The sequence below is a fragment of the Pseudophryne corroboree genome, chromosome 9 (genome assembly GCF_028390025.1).
Source record: "Pseudophryne corroboree isolate aPseCor3 chromosome 9, aPseCor3.hap2, whole genome shotgun sequence".
In the NCBI taxonomy this organism is placed as follows: domain Eukaryota; kingdom Metazoa; phylum Chordata; class Amphibia; order Anura; family Myobatrachidae; genus Pseudophryne; species Pseudophryne corroboree.
Window position 1 is genome coordinate 393,633,094 of NC_086452.1, and position 18,982 is coordinate 393,652,075.

Below are 18,982 nucleotides of genomic sequence, written 5' to 3' on the forward strand. Positions count from 1 at the left end.
TCCACCCCGTGAGACTTGTGATTTCACGGACTGGGTTTACTGCTCAGAAAATGACAAACACAACATGGCTGGTACACTACTGTATGTACATTAATGGCTCATGCTGGCTTTGGTTGGCATATTAGCATTATGCAAACACCGCGAGATGCCTGACGTGAGTGAGCCGTCAGTTCCCAGGCAGCTCTGCTAACGTCGGGTGTCTTTTTTTGCCGTTAAAATGTATCGTATAAGCATCACTATGCGAATAGGATGCACAAGCAGCTTCTGCTGATTAAAATGATATGTGGCATGCCTATATACTGTGTGAGTCTGCGGATGTATCTGCTTCCAACATTCTACATTACAGTGTTTTCCTGGAAATTACTGTAACGTACGCATTTCGTATGAGGATACAGCCACATTTGCACACAGAATATAGGCATATCATTTTAAACAGCAGATTCTTGTGCATCCTAGTCACATAGTGATGCATTTATGGCAAAAAAGACGCCCGACGTTAGCAGAGGTTCCCGGGAACTGGCGGCTCACTCACACCAGGCATGGCGTGGTACTTGCACAATGTTTTTTTCCCCAAATACATTTATTGGATTTTTTCCAGAGAAGACATTGAGACAATTATCACAAAATGTACATAGTTAGACAATACAGCATCTCGTGGAAGAGGCAAAAGAGGAATTGTGAATACATAGAAAGTAGCATACCATAAACCGATGCTTCTAATGCATACTATCCATACATCCCAGTAGGTATATTGATCTCCATGTAACAATAATACATTATCTAAGAAAATCCATGTTTGTCCCATATCGCTCTAGTTATTTTCTAATAGAAACACACAAGAACAGTAACCATACAAATACAAAAGTAATTAACAAGAATATAAAAGAAAAGGAGGAAGGGGAGGGGGTGTGATTAAGTGCATACAATAATCATCTGATCCGGTGGTGCATAAACAATGTAGTCTACCTAGCAGAGGTGGAATAACACTTAGCACCATAGGTAGAACAACTCAGGTTAACTATACCAAGGAGAATCCTCACATATCCAACCAATCCAGTTTCCAGAGACATTAAGTATCAGACCCTATCTATACACCGATATGCCCACCAATTCGTTTTGTCAAATAATTTTAAAATTCGTATCTGGGTAACTTCATCTAGGGTGTCAATATATGAACCCCATTTTCTGTAAAATGAAATAGCCCCTTTTTCTAAAACGAAATAGCCCCTTTTTCTAGGTCAGGTAAAGCTGTTTGTCTATCCATATATATAGCTTTCAAGAGCAGCGTCTTAAGTTCTGCTACAGAAGGAGAAGCCTTTGTGATCCGGTACTTGCACAATGTTAACATGCCTTACAAATGAACGTGCCTTCTGTCTGTAACCCAAAGTAAATGTGCTATAGCCAGACGGGAGCTGGTTAAAGATCATTTGGACAATTCTACTGTATGTTATTTTGTCCACCCCTACTTAAGCATATCTCATTTTGAATGTTGTAATGTGTCCATCCTCTACTACTATATTTTATACATCCATATTTGTTTCATCTTGTTTTCTCATACGTCCTAGAGGATGCTGGGGACTCCGTAAGGACCATGGGGTATAGACAGGATCCGCAGGAGACATGGGCACACTATAAGACTTTGAATAGGTGTGAACTGGCTCCTCCCTCTATGCCCCTCCTCCTCCAGTTAGACTTTGTGCCCAGGAGTGACTGGACACACACTAGGGGAGCTCTACTGAGTTTCTCTAAAAGACTTTGTTAGGTTTTTTATTTTCAGGGAGACCTGCTGGCTACAGGCTCCCTGCATCGAGGGACTGAGGGGAGAGAAGTAAGACCTACTTCTTCTTAGTTAAAGGCTCTGCTTCTTAGGCTACTGGACACCATTAGCTCCAGAGGGTTCGATCACTTGGTTCGCCTAGCTGCTTGTTCCCAGAGACGCGCCGTCACCCCCCTCACAGAAGCCAGAAGAAAGAAGCCGGGTGAGTATTGGAAGAAAAGAAGACTTCAGTGACGGCAGAAGACTTCAGTAACGGAGGTAACCGCAGCGGTAGCACTGCGCTCCATGCTCCCACACACCAACGGCACTCACAGGGTGCAGGGCGCTGGGGGGGAGCGCCCTGGGCAGCAGGTTACTGAGGGTCTAAATCGCTGGCAAGAGGGACATACTAGGTGCCCGGGCACCGGGTACGATACCCCCTGCCGCGCGCCATTGCTCCCACACACCAACGGCTTACGAGGGTGCAGAGCGCAGGGGGGGCGCCCTGGGCAGCGATATATATACATATACAGCGTGTAAGTGCTGTATATGGACCCCCCCAGCTCAACATATATATATATATATTTTAGCGGGGCTTAGCCCTCACAACAGATTCAGAGCCATTTTCCTCCATGTCCCCGCCAAGGCTATGTATACAGTACAAACGAGGGGGGGCACAGTGTTTAGTGCTATATGGAGAGAAATATAGCACTATTTTCAAAAATGGCCGTATAATCATTGTTGTGGTCATGTATCTCTGTGTTTTTCCTGTCAGATTACCCACTATAGTTTTTAGTCGACATGTGTGAGGGCTCTGTCACAAGCAGCTGTGGGGATCACTGTCGGCATCGCCGACGCCTGTTGGTACTTGATTCGAAAGATGCAGTAGCAGCAGGTCGGTAGTTGTATGCTTGTAAAAGTAAACACGGTATGGGAGACAGTCGTATGTGGGTGCCTTGTCGGCATCAACTGTAATTATTGGGTGAAAACTAACATGCTGTAACTGCCTTATACCTGTATATGTATTTATTGGTATATGTGGAGGGATTGTTATTGAAATTATTTATGTATGCTTCCCTCAGACCCCTCGGGGTTCCAATAATGTTATTATTTTGCCTGCTTACTATTCCCTACTGTCGGCGAATACTAGGTTTTCTGTCGACCAAAAAGTTTTTGGTAATTCAACAACTGGGGCATGTCAGTACATGGTCATACACATTCAGAACACATTACTGTCACTAGGGACCTGACTGGTCCGGACAATCACTTATGTATATGTTATATATATATATATATATATATATATATATATATATATATATAGTCATGTGAAGGCTGGCACTCTCTCCAAACAGCAACAAGTGACCCAGGTGCCTCCTGAAAAAGTCTTGCGACTGAATATAGCAAACGGAAGCAGTGGCACTCTCAGGCTTTACACAGAATTAAATATAGGACACGGCGGTCTCTGCTTAAAGTTCAACCTTTCGATAATTTCGTCATCAGGATAGCAAATATAGATACATACACATAATATATACTTACTCACCCCACCTCGTGCAAACCCTCACCGCGGGCGCCGGGTCCTCTGACGACACCCCCCTGCGTCGCGCACTTCCTGTGCGCCCGGCGGCTCACACGGTAACCTAGCAACCAAACAAAACAACACATCGTGATTCACTTGGCATAGGAACATACACAATATCCCACAGAGAGACGTCCAGAGAAACACTATAGTGAAACACAGTAGGGAGACACAGCAGTGATCAAATAGTATGATATATACCAATATAACCTCCCAATCCACATAGTCATAAAAATATGGTATTGTGGTACTTTACCTTCTAAACAAGGAGTGATGCAAGAAGAGATTAGGCAATGTAAATGTGTACATCAGTACATATGAATTAAACTGATGATATGCTGACTACCTTGACTAGAACCCACAGCATTGTAACTCAGTCGTGTACCCACTCCAGGTTAATCCATCACCCAGGGTGGTGTGCACGTACTGGGTCCTGATGGTGCAAGCTGTCAAAACACATTAACACAAAAGGCATTTATAAAAAGCAATTCAGAGGAAGATACTCATTAAGTCCTTTAGGTGCAATCGTGTTGAGCCGATGTATCCAACGTGATTCTCTCTGAAGGAGGGCTTTACCTCTGTCACCCCCTCTGAGTCGTTTAGGCTCAGAGTCGATGATTTTATACCTGAGTGTCGCAAAGCCATGATTGAGGAGTTTAAAATGTCTGGCAACAGGTTGATTAAGGCCACCTTTGCCCCCCTCAAGAGCACTGCGAATGGCAGACCTGTGAAGCGCCATGCGCTCTTTAAACTGCCTGGTGGTCTTCCCAACATAAAGAAGACCACAAGGGCAGCGAATGATGTATACCACATATGTGCTGCTGCACGTTAATATCTGTCTGATGGCAATCCGTTCCCCCGAGTGTGGGTGGGAGAACGAGCTGCCAGGTTCCATGTAACTACATGTGGTACATCCAGTACACCGATAGCACCCCGGCTTCCTCGAGAGAAACGTGTTGGGACCGCTGTCTTTTCTACCTGAAATGTAATTCTTGACTAACCAGTCCTTCAAGTTGCGATTTCTGGTGTAACTGGCCATTATTCTGGAGTTGCTCAACATCAGAAGGTCTGGATCGGAAGTAACCACAGGCCAAAGATTCTTCGTCGCCTTGGCAATAGCGGGACTGGCCTGGTTGAAGCGTTGTACGAACGGTACAATGTCCTTCCGCTGTTTGCTCTTTCTTGTTGACGGAACCAGGGTGTCTGAACGAGGAATGGCTAATACCCTCCTCTTCGCTTTGATCAAGTTGTTGTAGTCACTCCTTGTTTAGAAGGTAAAGTACCACAATACCATATTTTTATGACTATGTGGATTCGGAGGTTATATTGGTATATATCATACTATTTGATCACTGCTGTGTCTCCCTACTGTGTTTCACTATAGTGTTTCTCTGGACGTCTCTCTGTGGGATATTGTGTATGTTCCTATGCCAAGTGAATCACGATGTGTTGTTTTGTTTGGTTGCTAGGTTACCGCGTGAGCCGCCGGGCGCACAGGAAGTGCGCGACGCAGGGGGGTGTCGTCAGAGGACCCGGCGCCCGCGGTGAGGGTTTGCACGAGGTGGGGCGAGTAAGTATATATTATGTGTATGTATCTATATTTGCTATCCTGATGACGATATTAAATTATCGAAACGTTGAACTTTAAGCAGAGACCGCCGTGTCCTGTATTTAATTCTGTGTAAAGCCTGAGAGTGCCACTGCTTCCGTTTGCTATATATATATATATATATATATATATATATATACCGTATATACTCGAGTATAAGTTGACCCGTATATAAGCCGAGGCACCTAATTTTACCCCAAAAACCTGGGAAAACTTATTCACTCGAGTATAAGCCTAGGGTGGGAAATGCAGCTCTAGCCGTACACAGCCCTCAGTGCCAGATATGCCCTCATACTGCCAGATATGCCCCCACAGTGCCAGATATGCCTGATATGCCCCACAGTGCCAGATGTGACAGATATGCCCCACAGTGCCAGATGTGCCTGATATGCCCCACAGTGCCAGATGTGCCCCACAGTGCCAGATGTGCCTGATATGCCCCACAGTGCCAGATGTGCCTGATATGCCCCACAGTGCCTGATATGCCCCACAGTGCCTGATATGCCCCACAGTGCCTGATATGCCCCACAGTGCCAGATGTGCCTGATATGCCCCACAGTGCCAGATGTGCCTGATATGCCCCACAGTGCCTGATATGCCCCACAGTGCCAGATGTGCCTGATATGCCCCACAGTGCCAGATGTGCCTGATATGCCCCACAGTGCCTGATATGCCCCACAGTGCCAGATGTGCCTGATAAGCCCCACAGTGCCAGATGTGCCCCACAGTGCCAGATGTGCCCCACAGTGCCAGATGTGCCCCACAGTGCCAGATGTGCCCCACAGTGCCAGATGTGCCCCACAGTGCCAGATGTGCCTGATATGCCCCACAGTGCCTGATATGCCCCACAGTGCCTGATATGCCCCACAGTGCCTGATATGCCCCACAGTGCCTGATGTGCCCCACAGTGCCAGATGAGCCCCACAGTGCCAGATGTGCCTGATATGCCCCACAGTCCCAGATGTGCCTGATATGCCCCACAGTGCCTGATATGCCCCACAGTGCCTGATATGCCCCACAGTGCCTGATATGCCCCACAGTGCCTGATATGCCCCACAGTGCCAGATGTGCCTGATATGCCCCACAGTGCCAGATGTGCCTGATATGCCCCACAGTGCCTGATATGCCCCACAGTGCCAGATGTGCCTGATATGCCCCACAGTGCCAGATGTGCCTGATATGCCCCACAGTGCCTGATATGCCCCACAGTGCCTGATATGCCCCACAGTGCCAGATGTGCCCCACAGTGCCAGATGTGCCAGATGTGCCCCACAGTGCCAGATGTGCCCCACAGTGCCAGATGTGCCCCACAGTGCCAGATGTGCCCCACAGTGCCAGATGTGCCCCACAGTGCCAGATGTGCCCCACAGTGCCAGATGTGCCCCACAGTGCCAGATGTGCCTGATATGCCCCACAGTGCCTGATATGCCCCACAGTGCCTGATATGCCCCACAGTGCCTGATGTGCCCCACAGTGCCAGATGAGCCCCACAGTGCCAGATGTGCCTGATATGCCCCACAGTCCCAGATGTGCCTGATATGCCCCACAGTGCCTGATATGCCCCACAGTGCCAGATACTTACCCTCCATCGCTCCCGCGCTGTCTTCTGAATGAGGGACACGGAGAGCGCAGCGAGCGGCTCTCCTGTGTCCCTCCTGCATCTCGGGCGGCAGCGGCGTGTGTTAAAGGAAGTGCCGGTTCATGCACTTCCTTTAACACTCAGACGCCACTGCTGCTGGAGATGCAGGAGGGACACAGGAGAGCCGCGCGCTGCGCTCTCTGTGTCCCTCAACGCTGACTCGATTATAAGCCGAGGTGGCTTTCAGCACAAAAAAACGTGCTGAAAAAGTCGGCTTATAATCGAGTATATACGTATAACATAGTTAGGATATGTGTGTTATATTGTGTATTACGTTATGTATATTCATGAATGCTGAAGTAATAGTATTTCTTCTCATGTGTTGGTCGCTCTGTTGATTAAGCTCTAGGCCGGCCGTGACGAGTTGGTCTTCGATCCTCTCAAGGAGTCCGAATGTTTATTCTCTTCCCGACGCGGAGAGAATACTGTGGAAGTCAACTCCTGGTCGACACGGTCACAAAGGATCATACACAGGAAGCTAAGTAATATTTTATTTCTATACTTTGGAATTATTTGCATTGCATGCATATGAGGGAGTGTTATATTCGGATAGGCATTCGATAGAATTACCCTAAAGAGAGTGGGTAAGGTTTTTTATGTTGATTCTGCTCTATAACGTGACGGCAGGAGGTGTGGCCGGGGAAATGCTGAGGATGTCTCCGAGAGATACTGGAGGGACGGTATACAGCTGTTTGGGGATGCATCAGTTCAGTCAATCTCTGCGGATACCACTGGTAAATCTAACTTCGTGAGTTAGACTCCTTCACAACGGTCGGTGACACATTCTTTTGTGGGATGCAGTCGTTTTAACCGGTTCGATACCGTTCTTTTTTTCTTTTCTGTGCAGACAGTGGAACGTGAAAAGGTAAGAGTTCTGCAACCTTGTTAGGTTCGCAGAAGCGGATGTCGTTTTCTATTTCTACCACATCCACCACATGTCGGTGAGTCTATCTGGCTGGACCCCACTCCGGTGGGGACTCGTCTACTACTTTCAGTTAGTCCGAGAATAGACTAGGACCTGTGAGTTGATTATAGAATCCAAAGGGGGACATTCTGAGTTACAGATGTTTCCCCTCACTGATTTTCTAATAGATCTTGCCGTTTCCCCTCTGGAAGGGGAGGTAGTACGCGGCGCCATACAGAGGTGCGTCAGGTTCAGGACATTGTCCTGCTGTCCCTGTTAAAAAAACAAAACAAAAAAAAACTATGGTTTAAATGCGTTGTTGTCCGCATTCAAATTACCTGGGTGGTTATCTAGGATTGTCTTTGCCATTTCACCGGAGTGATGGCAGTATGATGGTTTTCTTTCAGTAGTAAGAGCCATTGTTATTCTGTACTGAGACGCTCTCCTGATTAAGGCGAGGTCAAGAAACAAGTGGTGCAAATCGTTGTTCTCTCTGACTGTTCTTCAACACAGGGCATGGCTGTTGTTCCCAACGACGCAGATGTCGGAGGTGGGTATCAGAGTAGATACTGACCGGTTGAGGTTCTGTGTTCTTCCTGTGGAAAGAGGTCTGAGGATCCAGAGTCGGATCAGATTTGCTGTGACAATCCATCAATATGTTCCGTTAATGAAGCAGTTGGTTGCTGCCTAAGAGGCCTTTTCGGTGAGCAGGTCATATGCCAGAGTGGTTTTCAAGGGACCAGTTGGAAACCTGGTCCGGGTCTCGCCTGCACATGCACCGGAATATAATCCTAATGGCCAGGACATCGCTCCTGTGGTGCCTGTTCGATTCTCACCTTCTAGAGGGACGAAGGTTCGGGATCCAGGATTAGATCCTGGTGTCCATGCATGCAGATCTCCGAGACAAGGGACGTATTTCCAGAGGAAAAGGTCAAGCTGGGAAGCTTGTCTGCAATAAGCTTTCTTGAATTAAGAGCTGTTTTCGACGAACATATTCTTCGTGATCTGCCCGTGTTAGTTCTGTCGGACGACTTGACAGCAGTGGCGTAAGTAAGCCGCTAGGGCGGAACAAGGCACAAAGCGGCAATGGCAGAAGATGCAAAAGTTTGCTGCTAGGTGGAAAGGCTGGTAAACGCTATATTAGCAGTCTTCGTTCCGGAGGTAAACAACGGAGAAATAGATTTCCTCTGCAGACGCGATCTCCATCCGGGAGAAATACAGTAGTCATCGAGAAGTTTTTACAGAAGTGACAAGTTTTTGAGGAGTGCCTCATTTGGACATATTGGCGTCTCGCCTCAACGAGAGGCCTCCGGGGAATATTGTTCCAGGTCAAGGGACACTTAAGCTATAGCAGTGGCCTCCCTCGTGACACCGTGGGTGTTTTCAGTCGGTCTATGTGTTCCCTCCACTTTCACTCTTTCCGAGGGTGATAAACGTAAGAAGAACAAAGGTTCAGGCGATCCTCATTCCTCCAGTCTAGCCAAGGAGGGCTTGGTATCCAGTTTTGCATGATTTACTCAAAGAAGATCCCTGGCCTCTTCCTCTACGTGAGGCACTGTTACACCAAGATCCGGGCGTGTATCAGGACTTACCGCGGCTGCGTTGGTCGGCGTGGCGGTTGAATGCCATATCCTAGTCCGAAAGGGTATTCACAGTAAAGTCATTTCCACGCTTCTTCAGACTAGAAAAGAAGTAACGGCAAAGCCTTATCACCGTCGTTGGCGTAAATATGGGGCTTGGTGTGAATCCAAGAAGGCTCCTACGGAAGACTTTCAGCTGGGTCGTTCTTCTCCATTCTTTGCAAGCAGGTGTGGATGCAGGCCTAAGGTTAGGCTCCATTTCAGTGCGGTTTTGGTCTTATAAGTTTTCTTTCAAAAAAAAGAAAGAGAAAAAAAAGAAAATAGAATTGGCCACCTTTCCGGAAGTTCAGACTTTCGTGAAAGGCGTACTGCACATCTAACCTCCGTTTGTGCCCCCATTGGCACTGTGGGACCTTGACGTGGTGTTGCGTTTTCTTGTGTCACACTGATTGGAACCTTTATGAAAGGTTGTGTTAAAATTTCTCTCTTGAAGAGTGGTCATGTTATTGGCTTTGGCGTCCGCAAGGCGGGTGTCGGAAGTTGCGGCTTTGTCTCACAAAAGCCCCTGTTGGATCTTCCATGTGGATAGAGCGGAATTGAGAACTCGGATAATAGTTCTGCCGAAAGTAGTTTCTGTGTTTCGCAGAATCCAGCCTATTTGATGCCTGTGGTTACTTAAGCATTGGCTGATTCAAAGTCTCTCGATGTAGTCGGGGCTTTGAATTTGTATGTCGCCAATTTGGCTCAGATTGGGGAAACAGGGGCTCTGTTTGTCCGGTATGCTCCCAGCATGATTGGGGCGCCTGCGTCTATGCAGTCAGTTACTCACTGGATCTGTGATACGATTCGGAGTGCTTGTTCTACGGCTGGATGGCCGTTATCGAAGTCGGGGGAGACCCATTCTACTAGGAAGATGGGCTCTTCTTGGGCGGATGCCCGAGGTGTCTTGGCAGTTCAACTTTGCCGAGCGGCTACTTGGTCGGGTTCAAACACTTTTGCTAAGCTCTACAAGTTTGATACCCTGGCTGATGGGGACCTCCTGTTTGCTCAATCGGTGCTGCAGAGTCGTCCGCACTTTCTTGCCCGGTCTGGAGCTTTGGTATAAACCCCATGGTCCTTACAGAGTCCCCAGCATCCTCTAGGACGTATGAGAAAATAGGATTTTAATACCTACCGGTAAATCCTTTTCTCTTAGTCCGTAGAGGATGCTGGGCGCCCGTACCAGTGTGGACTGTGTCTGCAGTTATTGGTTATGGTTACACTCTTGTAGTGTTTCTTTTCTGTCAGGCTGTTGCTGATGTTGTTCATGCCATGGCATGCGGTATCTGATTATTGGTTGGGTTGACACACAGGTTGTGTTACATTTTCTCTCAGCATGTGGCTGTGTATTTTTTTTCATGCCATTGGCTGGTGTTCCATTGAATGCCACGTTCTGCGGTATGTTCGTGGTGTGAGCTGGTATGACACTCACCGTGTTTGAACAATAAATTCTTTCCTCGAAATGTCCGTCTCCCTGGGCACAGTTTTCTAACTGAGGTCTGGAGGAGGGGCATAGAGGGAGGAGCCAGTTCACACCCATTCAAAGTCTTATAGTGTGCCCATGTCTCCTGCGGATCCCATCTATACCCCATGGTCCTTTTGGAGTCCCCAGCATCCTCTACGGACTAAGAAAAAAGGATTTACCGGTAGGTATTAAAATCCTATTTTACTGTCCAGCCCAGTGTTTGAGACTGACTGACAATGTGTTTGTGGTTTTAACACTAGTATAACCCAATATGACATACATTTGTAAGGCCACACTAGAATTACCGACTACACCATCTTTTTCTGCTTAATGCCATAGCCATGTGGAGGTGAAGAACCTTCCCCTGACTCTTAAGGAAGCACTTTGCAGCCATTGCACTGAATTGTATTCCCTGATAGGTATCAGTGTACTCGGTCCTTTCCAAATTTCCCTCAGGTATTTGCTCAGCTACCTGTAGATATCCATTGTGCAGTTAGGGGCAGGACCGAGTTTGCATAGAAATGTTTGTACCCTTTAGAGTACCGCCCTAACTCACCGCAATGTTATTTGCACAAATATACACTAAAACTTATTCCACTCTGTTGCCCTCTCTATTATGCCAGTAATAGTTATTAATGTGTTTTATGGTGGCACCCTAATGGTCCAGGTTTAAGGATAAACATGCTTGAGCATAGATCAGTTCATTTTATCGCCTATTCCACTACTCCATGTCCAATGTAATGGTGGGTACACACTAGGCGACGTGCTCTGAGTGACGTCGCCTAGTGTTTACCCCTCCTGGGCCGTCAGCAGCAGTGCATACACACTGAGCAATGTGACGTCATGCAGCGCCTGGGCCGTGCAGGCAACTCTTGGACAACAGTCCAAATTGAGCTGCATGCACGGCTGTCAGTGATGGCCGTTAATGACCCACGGGGCCGCGCATCGCTCGTCATTGCCGGCATACACACTTCCTGAGAAAGTGAACAACGTCCCTCAGGAAAGGTGAAAATGAGCAACGTCGTTCATTTTTTCGGCAAGTATGCATGCACCTTAAGAGTTTTCTGTTTATTGATTTTATTTAATATTCATCATATTTACAGTACATTTAGAGGAAGACTTAAGTGCCATAAGAGGGTCATTTATATAGTGAAACTTGTTTCTGTTTGTACAGGTCAGACTCTCCGCCAGTTCCTGCTGTGAAAAACAGATTACATCAAGCTCAGAAAAGAATGCATGTGGCTCCTATTCCTCCAGTTTACAATGGGAATACCCTGTCCATTCAACAGAATGTCTCTCCAGACCTTGACAAACAGGAATCTGAGCGACCACCTTCCTCACAATTTATACCATATGTACGGACAAAAGAGATCTACTATCTGGATCCTGATGCCCCGATGTCAAGGCCTTCAACACATGACCCACAGTACAGACGGGCTGGTAAGACTGTTAATGATCATACAGAATAAGAGAGGGTGTCAGATTTTGGTAAAATAACTTTATATACATTTCCTGGATATGTTTTATACAGAAAAGTGGATTTTAGTACTTACCAGTTTAATCATAGAAACATAGAATTTGACGGCAGATAAGAACCACTTGGCCCATCTAGTCTGCCCCATTTTTTCAGCCTTTATTGTAATCTCAACCCTTTTCGAAACTTAATTCTTTGTAAGGATATTCATATGCCTATCCCAAGCATGTTTAAATTGCTCTACAGTCTTAGCCTCTACCACCTCTGATGGGAGGCTATTCCACTTATCCACTACCCTTTCCATGAAGTATTTTTTTTCTTAAATTTCCCCTGAATCTCCCCCCCTTCAGTCTCAGTGTATGTTCTCGAGTTCTAATACTTCTCTTCCTTTGAAGAATGTTTCCCTCCTGAACTTTGTAAAGACTCTTGATATATTTGAAAGTTTCTATCATGTCCTCCCTTTCCCTTCTCTCCCCCAATCTATACATGTTAAGATCTTTTAGCCTTTCCGGGTACGTTTTGTGATGTAGGCCATGCACCATTTTAGTTGCCCTTCTTTGTACGCTCTCTAATGTATTTATATCCTTCTGGAGATATGGGCTCCAGAACTGGACATAGTATTCCAGATGAGGCCGTACCAATGACCTATACAGTGGCATTATTACTTCTTTTTTCCTGCTACTGATTCCTCTCCCTATGCAACCAAGCATCTGACTTGCCTTTCTCATTGCTTTGTTGCATTGCTTTCCTGCCTTCAAGTTACTTGAAATAGTGACTCCTAAATCCCTTTCCTCCTCAGTAGTTTCCATTATAGTACCCTTAATACTATATTTAGGCTTTGGGTTTTTGAGACTCAAGTGCATGATTTTGCATTTTTTAGCATTTAACTGTAGTTGCCACGTTCTTGACCATTTTTCAAGCCTAGCTAGGTCATCAATCATTTGTTTTACCCCTCCTGGTGTGTCTACCCTTTTGCATATCTTTGTATCATCTGCAAAAAGGCATACTTTCCCTTCAATATGCCTTTTTGCAGATTGTACAAAGATATGCAACAGTGACCCCTAGTGGATGAAGAAGAAAAGTGGATTTTGGTACCTACCAGTTAAATCCTTTTCTTTGAATCCATAGGGGTCACTGGAGTACTCTTGGGATATGGACGGGGCGGTAGCAGGGACAGGCACATATTTTTTTTTTATTTTTTTTTAAATCAAGTGTTTTTTATTACTTTTCAAGAACAGAACAACATAAAACAATACACAACTTACAAATAAACATTTACAAAACCGTACTCGTGCTTTTCAGACATCTTCACCAAACATCAGCCATACCGTATGGTAAAGAGGCATATCTATATATCAAGCGTATAGCCACCTAGTACCTATACAATCTGTAAACATAGAATATAAAGGGTTTAAACTATGACAGCCAACAGCAGTATAATAAAGATATTATATCCTCAATAAATACGAGATACACTAATACCATTCATCGGAATAGTTAGAGAGGCTATGGAAAGATTAAAAAAAAGAAGAGAATCAGGTTAAATTACGTGCCGAGATGCTTGGGAGGTAGACTGGACCGTGTCGGGAACAATTCAGCGCTGTACACAACAGATTCACACAATATTTAAGACGGAGGATCAATAAAGTGCCGAGAGTTCCTCCAAGAGCCCCATATCTTTTCAAATTTCAGTGGACAGTTACGTTTAGTGTACATAAAACGCTCATGAGAGAATAGTATTCACCAAGGCAACCCATTCAGCAGACGACGGAGGGGCATAAGCCATCCAGTTGCGGGCTATACACACTCTGGACAGTGTTAAAGCTGTGTTGACATAAAGACAAGAGTGAAGCGGGAGTGATTCCTGTAAATCAAGGCCAAATATACAAATATGTGGGGTCATCAGCGGAATCTGTATACCCGTGTGACCCACAGAGGCAGTGACATCCTCCCAGAAGGCATACACCCATGGGCACTGCCAAAGCAAGTGCCAGAACCCAGCAGCCGGAGCAGAACTTTTCGGACAGGTATCAGAAGCCGAGCCTCCAAACTTATACAAACCACAAGGAGTCCAGTAGACCCTATGCAGGATGTATAGCTGTATCTGCTGGAATCTAGCACTCGCCGAGGCCACATGCGGGGAGGCCAGGATATGGTCCTAATCTTCATCATCAATTGCACCCAAATCTATTACCCATTTAGCCCGGAGGGCGCTCAGCCCATCAGAACCGGAGAAGGAGCGGAGGGAGGCATAGAGAACCGAGACCTTTCCACAAGAAGTCAACGTACGGATTATTGTATGAACAGGTGATTCAGAGAGTTGTGGAACAGAGCCCCGCCACTGCGCTTATAGTATAGTACCCGATCTGCAGGGAGGCCGCTACGCAAATAAATCTGCTCAAGTTCACCACTTCTCTCCAACTCCTCCTCAGATTTTCTACTAAATATCTTCAACTGGGCGACTCTGGAAATTAATGAACCCCGCAGTAAAGCCTTATAGGCATCCCACACCAATGGGGCATTATTGCAAATAGGGTTAATAGTAAAGAACTCCTCCCAGAGCACAATTAATTCAGAGGCAGCACCCATCTGAGTCAACCAAAAAGGGTTAAACCTCCAAAAGGATGCCCCCTAGGTATATCAAAGCACATAGATAACAATATAGGGGAGTGATCAGATATCCCACGAGGCAAATCTCTCACTGAGGATACACAGGGAAGTAATGAGCGAGTAAGCAGTGCCATATCTATACGGGAAAATACCCCACGTGAACTCGAAAAACAGGAGAAGCAGCTGACAGAAGGATTGTGCAAGCGCCAGACATCCACAAGACCAATCTCGGAGATCAAGCGGGCAAAGGCAGTGTGTCCAGTAGATGCACTCTGGGCAGCAGGTCTCCACCTATCAGCAGCCTCATCCAAAACAGCATTAAAATTGCCAATGCATATAGCTGGGACAGAGGGAAATTCCCGCATAAAGGCACAAGCCTTCACAAGAATTCCATAGTTATAAGGAGGGGGGTATATATATAGCAAGTAACACAGGGGACAGGCACATTTAAATATTTAAATTGGTAACCCTCCATCCTCCCAAGATGCTTCAGTGTTTTTTACTGAGCCGAACAGGAGCGAAAGAGAGGATGAACAATGGAGAATTACATATAACATTATAACATAACGGACAACTAAAACGTTGACACGACAACAGATAACAATCATCGTAACATTCAAACAAGCCAGTGATAATGTGTTACTATAAGAGATACTGAACTTACCACAAGCCAGGTGAAACTGCTCTGGGCGGGCGTCCTGTGACCCCCATGGATTCAAAGAAAAGGATTTTAATGGTAAGTACCAAAATCCACTTTTCTTCTACGTCCACTAGGGGTCACTGGAGTATTTTTGGGACGTACCAAAGTTTCCCCTTTGGGTAGGAGAGCTGGATGGCACCTGTAACACTAAACGGCCAAAGCTAGATGCTGATGCCGCAAAAGTCTCCAACTTGTAAAAGCGCACAAACGTGTGCACCGATGACCATGTAGCTGCACGACAAAGTTGTGTCGTAGAAGCACCACGACCTGCTGCCCATGACGTTCCCACAGAACGCGTGAAATGTGCTGAAATAGATGTAGGCGGTTGTAAACTAGCATGAAAAAAGCCTGACGAATGGTCAGCTTAATCCATCTAGCCAACGTCTGTTTGGAAGCTGGCCAACCTATCTTGACTGCATCATAGAGAATAAACAATGTATCTTTTACGTACTGTTGATGTCCGGGCTACATAAATGCGAAGTGCGCAAACTACATCCAAAGACGTTGGAGTTCCTGAATCTTCTGAGAAAACAGGAACTACGATTGGTTGATTTATATGAAAAGCAGATACTGCCTTTGGTAGAAAAGCAGGATTCGTCCGAAGTTCCGCTCTGTCATCATGAAACACCAGATACGCTTGCATGACAATGCACCCAATTTATTTATAATTTCATGTTTTTATGTTTTTATTTTGTTTTGTCAAAATAATTGAAGTGCTATGTTTTTTTAAGTAGTATGTGCACTGTGACACTTTGAAACTGCTTTTAAGAATAATGCACTTTATATATACCTACTCCCAATAAATTGTTAATATCTCACCCATATTGAAAAAGTGAATTGAGAGTGTGGATATTTATTTGGGGTACTGCACATCTTTCTGGTATCAGCGAAAAGCCTTTCATCAAAAACTTTTTCCCTGCTAAATTTTACGAGCTTAAGTGTTTGCTTGTTTCAGATGAGAGGTCTTTGCTGCAGTATTTCCAGTTAATTGCGCAAATTTTTATTTATTTTTTCAAATTCTTTTTTATTTCAGTTGAAGCATATCAAAGAGTCACATCAAAGTACATTGATAAACATGTTTGATAAAATCCATCACATGAACACTGATCTGTCATATACTCGAGACAAAGTAGCATTGTAGTCTATTGTTAGGACCAGAGTACATATATATGTCACAGCAAAGTTTCCTTCAAGTATTGAAAACAAATGAAATAGAATGAGTCCGGATCTATGCCCACACCCACACCTACTAATTGCGCAAATTTACCTGTCCAAATCTTTTGTTACCAATGCACCCAATTCTGAAACACGCCTTGCTGAAGCTAAGGCTAATAGGAAAACTGTTTTCCATGTTAGAAACTTAACATCCACTTGTAAGTGTTAAAAAAATTGAGGATTGCAAAAAAGTCTAAAATTAGAATCAAGTCCCATGGAGCTGTAAGTGGTATAAATGGAGGTTGGAATCTAAGGACACCTTACAGTATTCACTGTTGGCAAAAGAGCCAAACGGCGCTGAAAGAAAATTGACAAAGCAGAAACCCGCACCTTTTAGTGTAGCTAAATGTAGTCCTCCATCTAACCCCGTCTGTAAAAAAAAATAGCAAAAGACGGGTTAACGTGAAAGAAGATGTCAGAAACTTCCGAGCTTCACACCAACCAATATAAGCTTGCCAAATTCTGTGATAATGAGCTTCTGTAACTGGCTTCCTAGCACGTAACATAGTTGGTAAAACCGACTCTGGAATACCCTCTTGTCGTAAGAGAGTGGTTTCAACACCCACCCCGTCAAACGCAGCCGCGCTAAGTTGGGGTAAAGAAACGGAAGGTCTGGATGTCACGGATCGTCTGCGAGTAGACCGTGGATATCCGATGCTCTCCGAGGCCAATGAGGCGCCACTAGTAGGACAGTCGTGGATTCTCTTTTGATCCACTTTAGCAACCGAGGAAGCAGCGGAAATGGTGGAAATAGATACACGGGGGCTGTATGGCCACGCTACTGTGAGAGCATCCACTGCCACAGCCTTTGGATCTCTTGTTCTGGACACATACTGGGGTGTCTGATGATTTTGTCGAGATGCCATTAGATCCACCTGTGGGTAACCCCACCGCTGGACCAACATCTGGAATACTTCTGAATGTAAAGCACATTCTCCTGGATGAAAATCCTGACGATTGAGATAATCTGCTTCCCAGTTGTCCACTCCTGGAACGAACACTGCCGACAATATCACTTGGTGATGCAAGGCCCAATTCAGGATTCGAGCAACTTCTCGCATGGCCATGCGACTTCGCGTCCCTATACATGGGCTTTAGCATAGCTTCTAGCTTATGCTCTGATGGGTCTTTAAGCGTCGTTGCAGTTGGGACTGGAATGGTTAACTTTTTCAATATTTTCGAAACTGATGAATCCACTGGTGGTGAATTTTCCCATATAGTTGTCATAGACTCTGGGAATGGGTAGTTAGACAGAAACCGCATTGGCATTGAAAACCGTTTATATGGATTATTCCATGCTTCTGTCAACTGCTTATTAAGTGAATCTGAATAAGGAAAACACACTGTCGCCCTTTGTTTTTTAGCAAATAAAACTGCATCCTTTGACAGAGGCTCCTCCGTCTTTGTGAAATCTAGTACCTGGCATACTGCCCTGATGAAATGATCAATTCCCGGGCTATCAGTGACCTCACTATCGAACTCCTGTCCCAATTCACCTTCCTCCTCCTTCCTCCTGAGATATCCGGTCTGGCATTGAATCGTCAGAATGCAACACCGATGAAACTGGATAAAGTATGAGACAAATGATGACTACTTTTAGGACTCAAACTATACATGGACTTTTGTAAACCCTGCAAAGTTCTAGAAATATCCTGAGCCCACTCTGGCTGCTCAGACGGCATTAACCATGAATAAGACTTAGCCGCCTCACGTTCTTTCCATGCAGCGGACAACTCCGACTTCAAATCAGCCATCACACCTGCCATCATCGCCCAAGGAGGATCAGGGCAGAGGTCCTTATCTGGACCCGAATTTGCAAGACACACTGTGCAAGTGGAAGTTGCATCACGCAACACACTATCACAGACATCGCAAACAAGCTGCTTCTTTGATTTTGCATTAGCTTTCATCATGCACAAAGACAGACAGGTATACAGTGAAACACAAGTTCCCACGACTCAGTGAAAAATGTGACTAAAGTATGTATAAGCCAGAAGTGCACCACACTTATTGCCTAATTCAGATCTGATCGCTAGCAAGCAATTATTGCACGGCTACGATCAGATAGTCGCTGCTTACAGGGGGAGGGTATTTTAGCTGTGCAAGTGTGCGAACGCATGTGTAGCAGAGCTGTACAAACAGATTTTGTCTCTGCACAGCCCAGAGCTTAATCAGCCGCTGCGATCACATCAGCCAGTTCTGGACCAGAATTGACGTCCGGAACCCTCCCTGCAAACGCATGGACACGTCTGCGTTTTTCCAGATACTCCCTGAAAATGGTCAGTTGACACCCACAAACGCCTTCTTCCTGTCAATCTCCTTGCGATCACCCGTGAGAACGGATCCGTCACACAAACCCATCGCTGAGCGGTGATCCAATTTTGTACCTGTGCGACGCGCCTGCGAAGT

The 18,982-nt window shown here is 45.6% G+C and overlaps 1 protein-coding gene across 1 annotated transcript in view; it reads left to right on the plus strand.

Moving 5' to 3' along the window:
* CCDC66 (coiled-coil domain containing 66) overlaps positions 1–18,982 on the plus strand; it is a 134,577-nt gene that overhangs the window by 99,467 nt on the left and 16,128 nt on the right. The window contains exon 12 of the mRNA XM_063941546.1: positions 11,749–12,014. Within this exon, the coding sequence (XP_063797616.1) occupies positions 11,749–12,014 (266 nt within the window). The remainder of the gene's footprint in view (positions 1–11,748; positions 12,015–18,982) is intronic.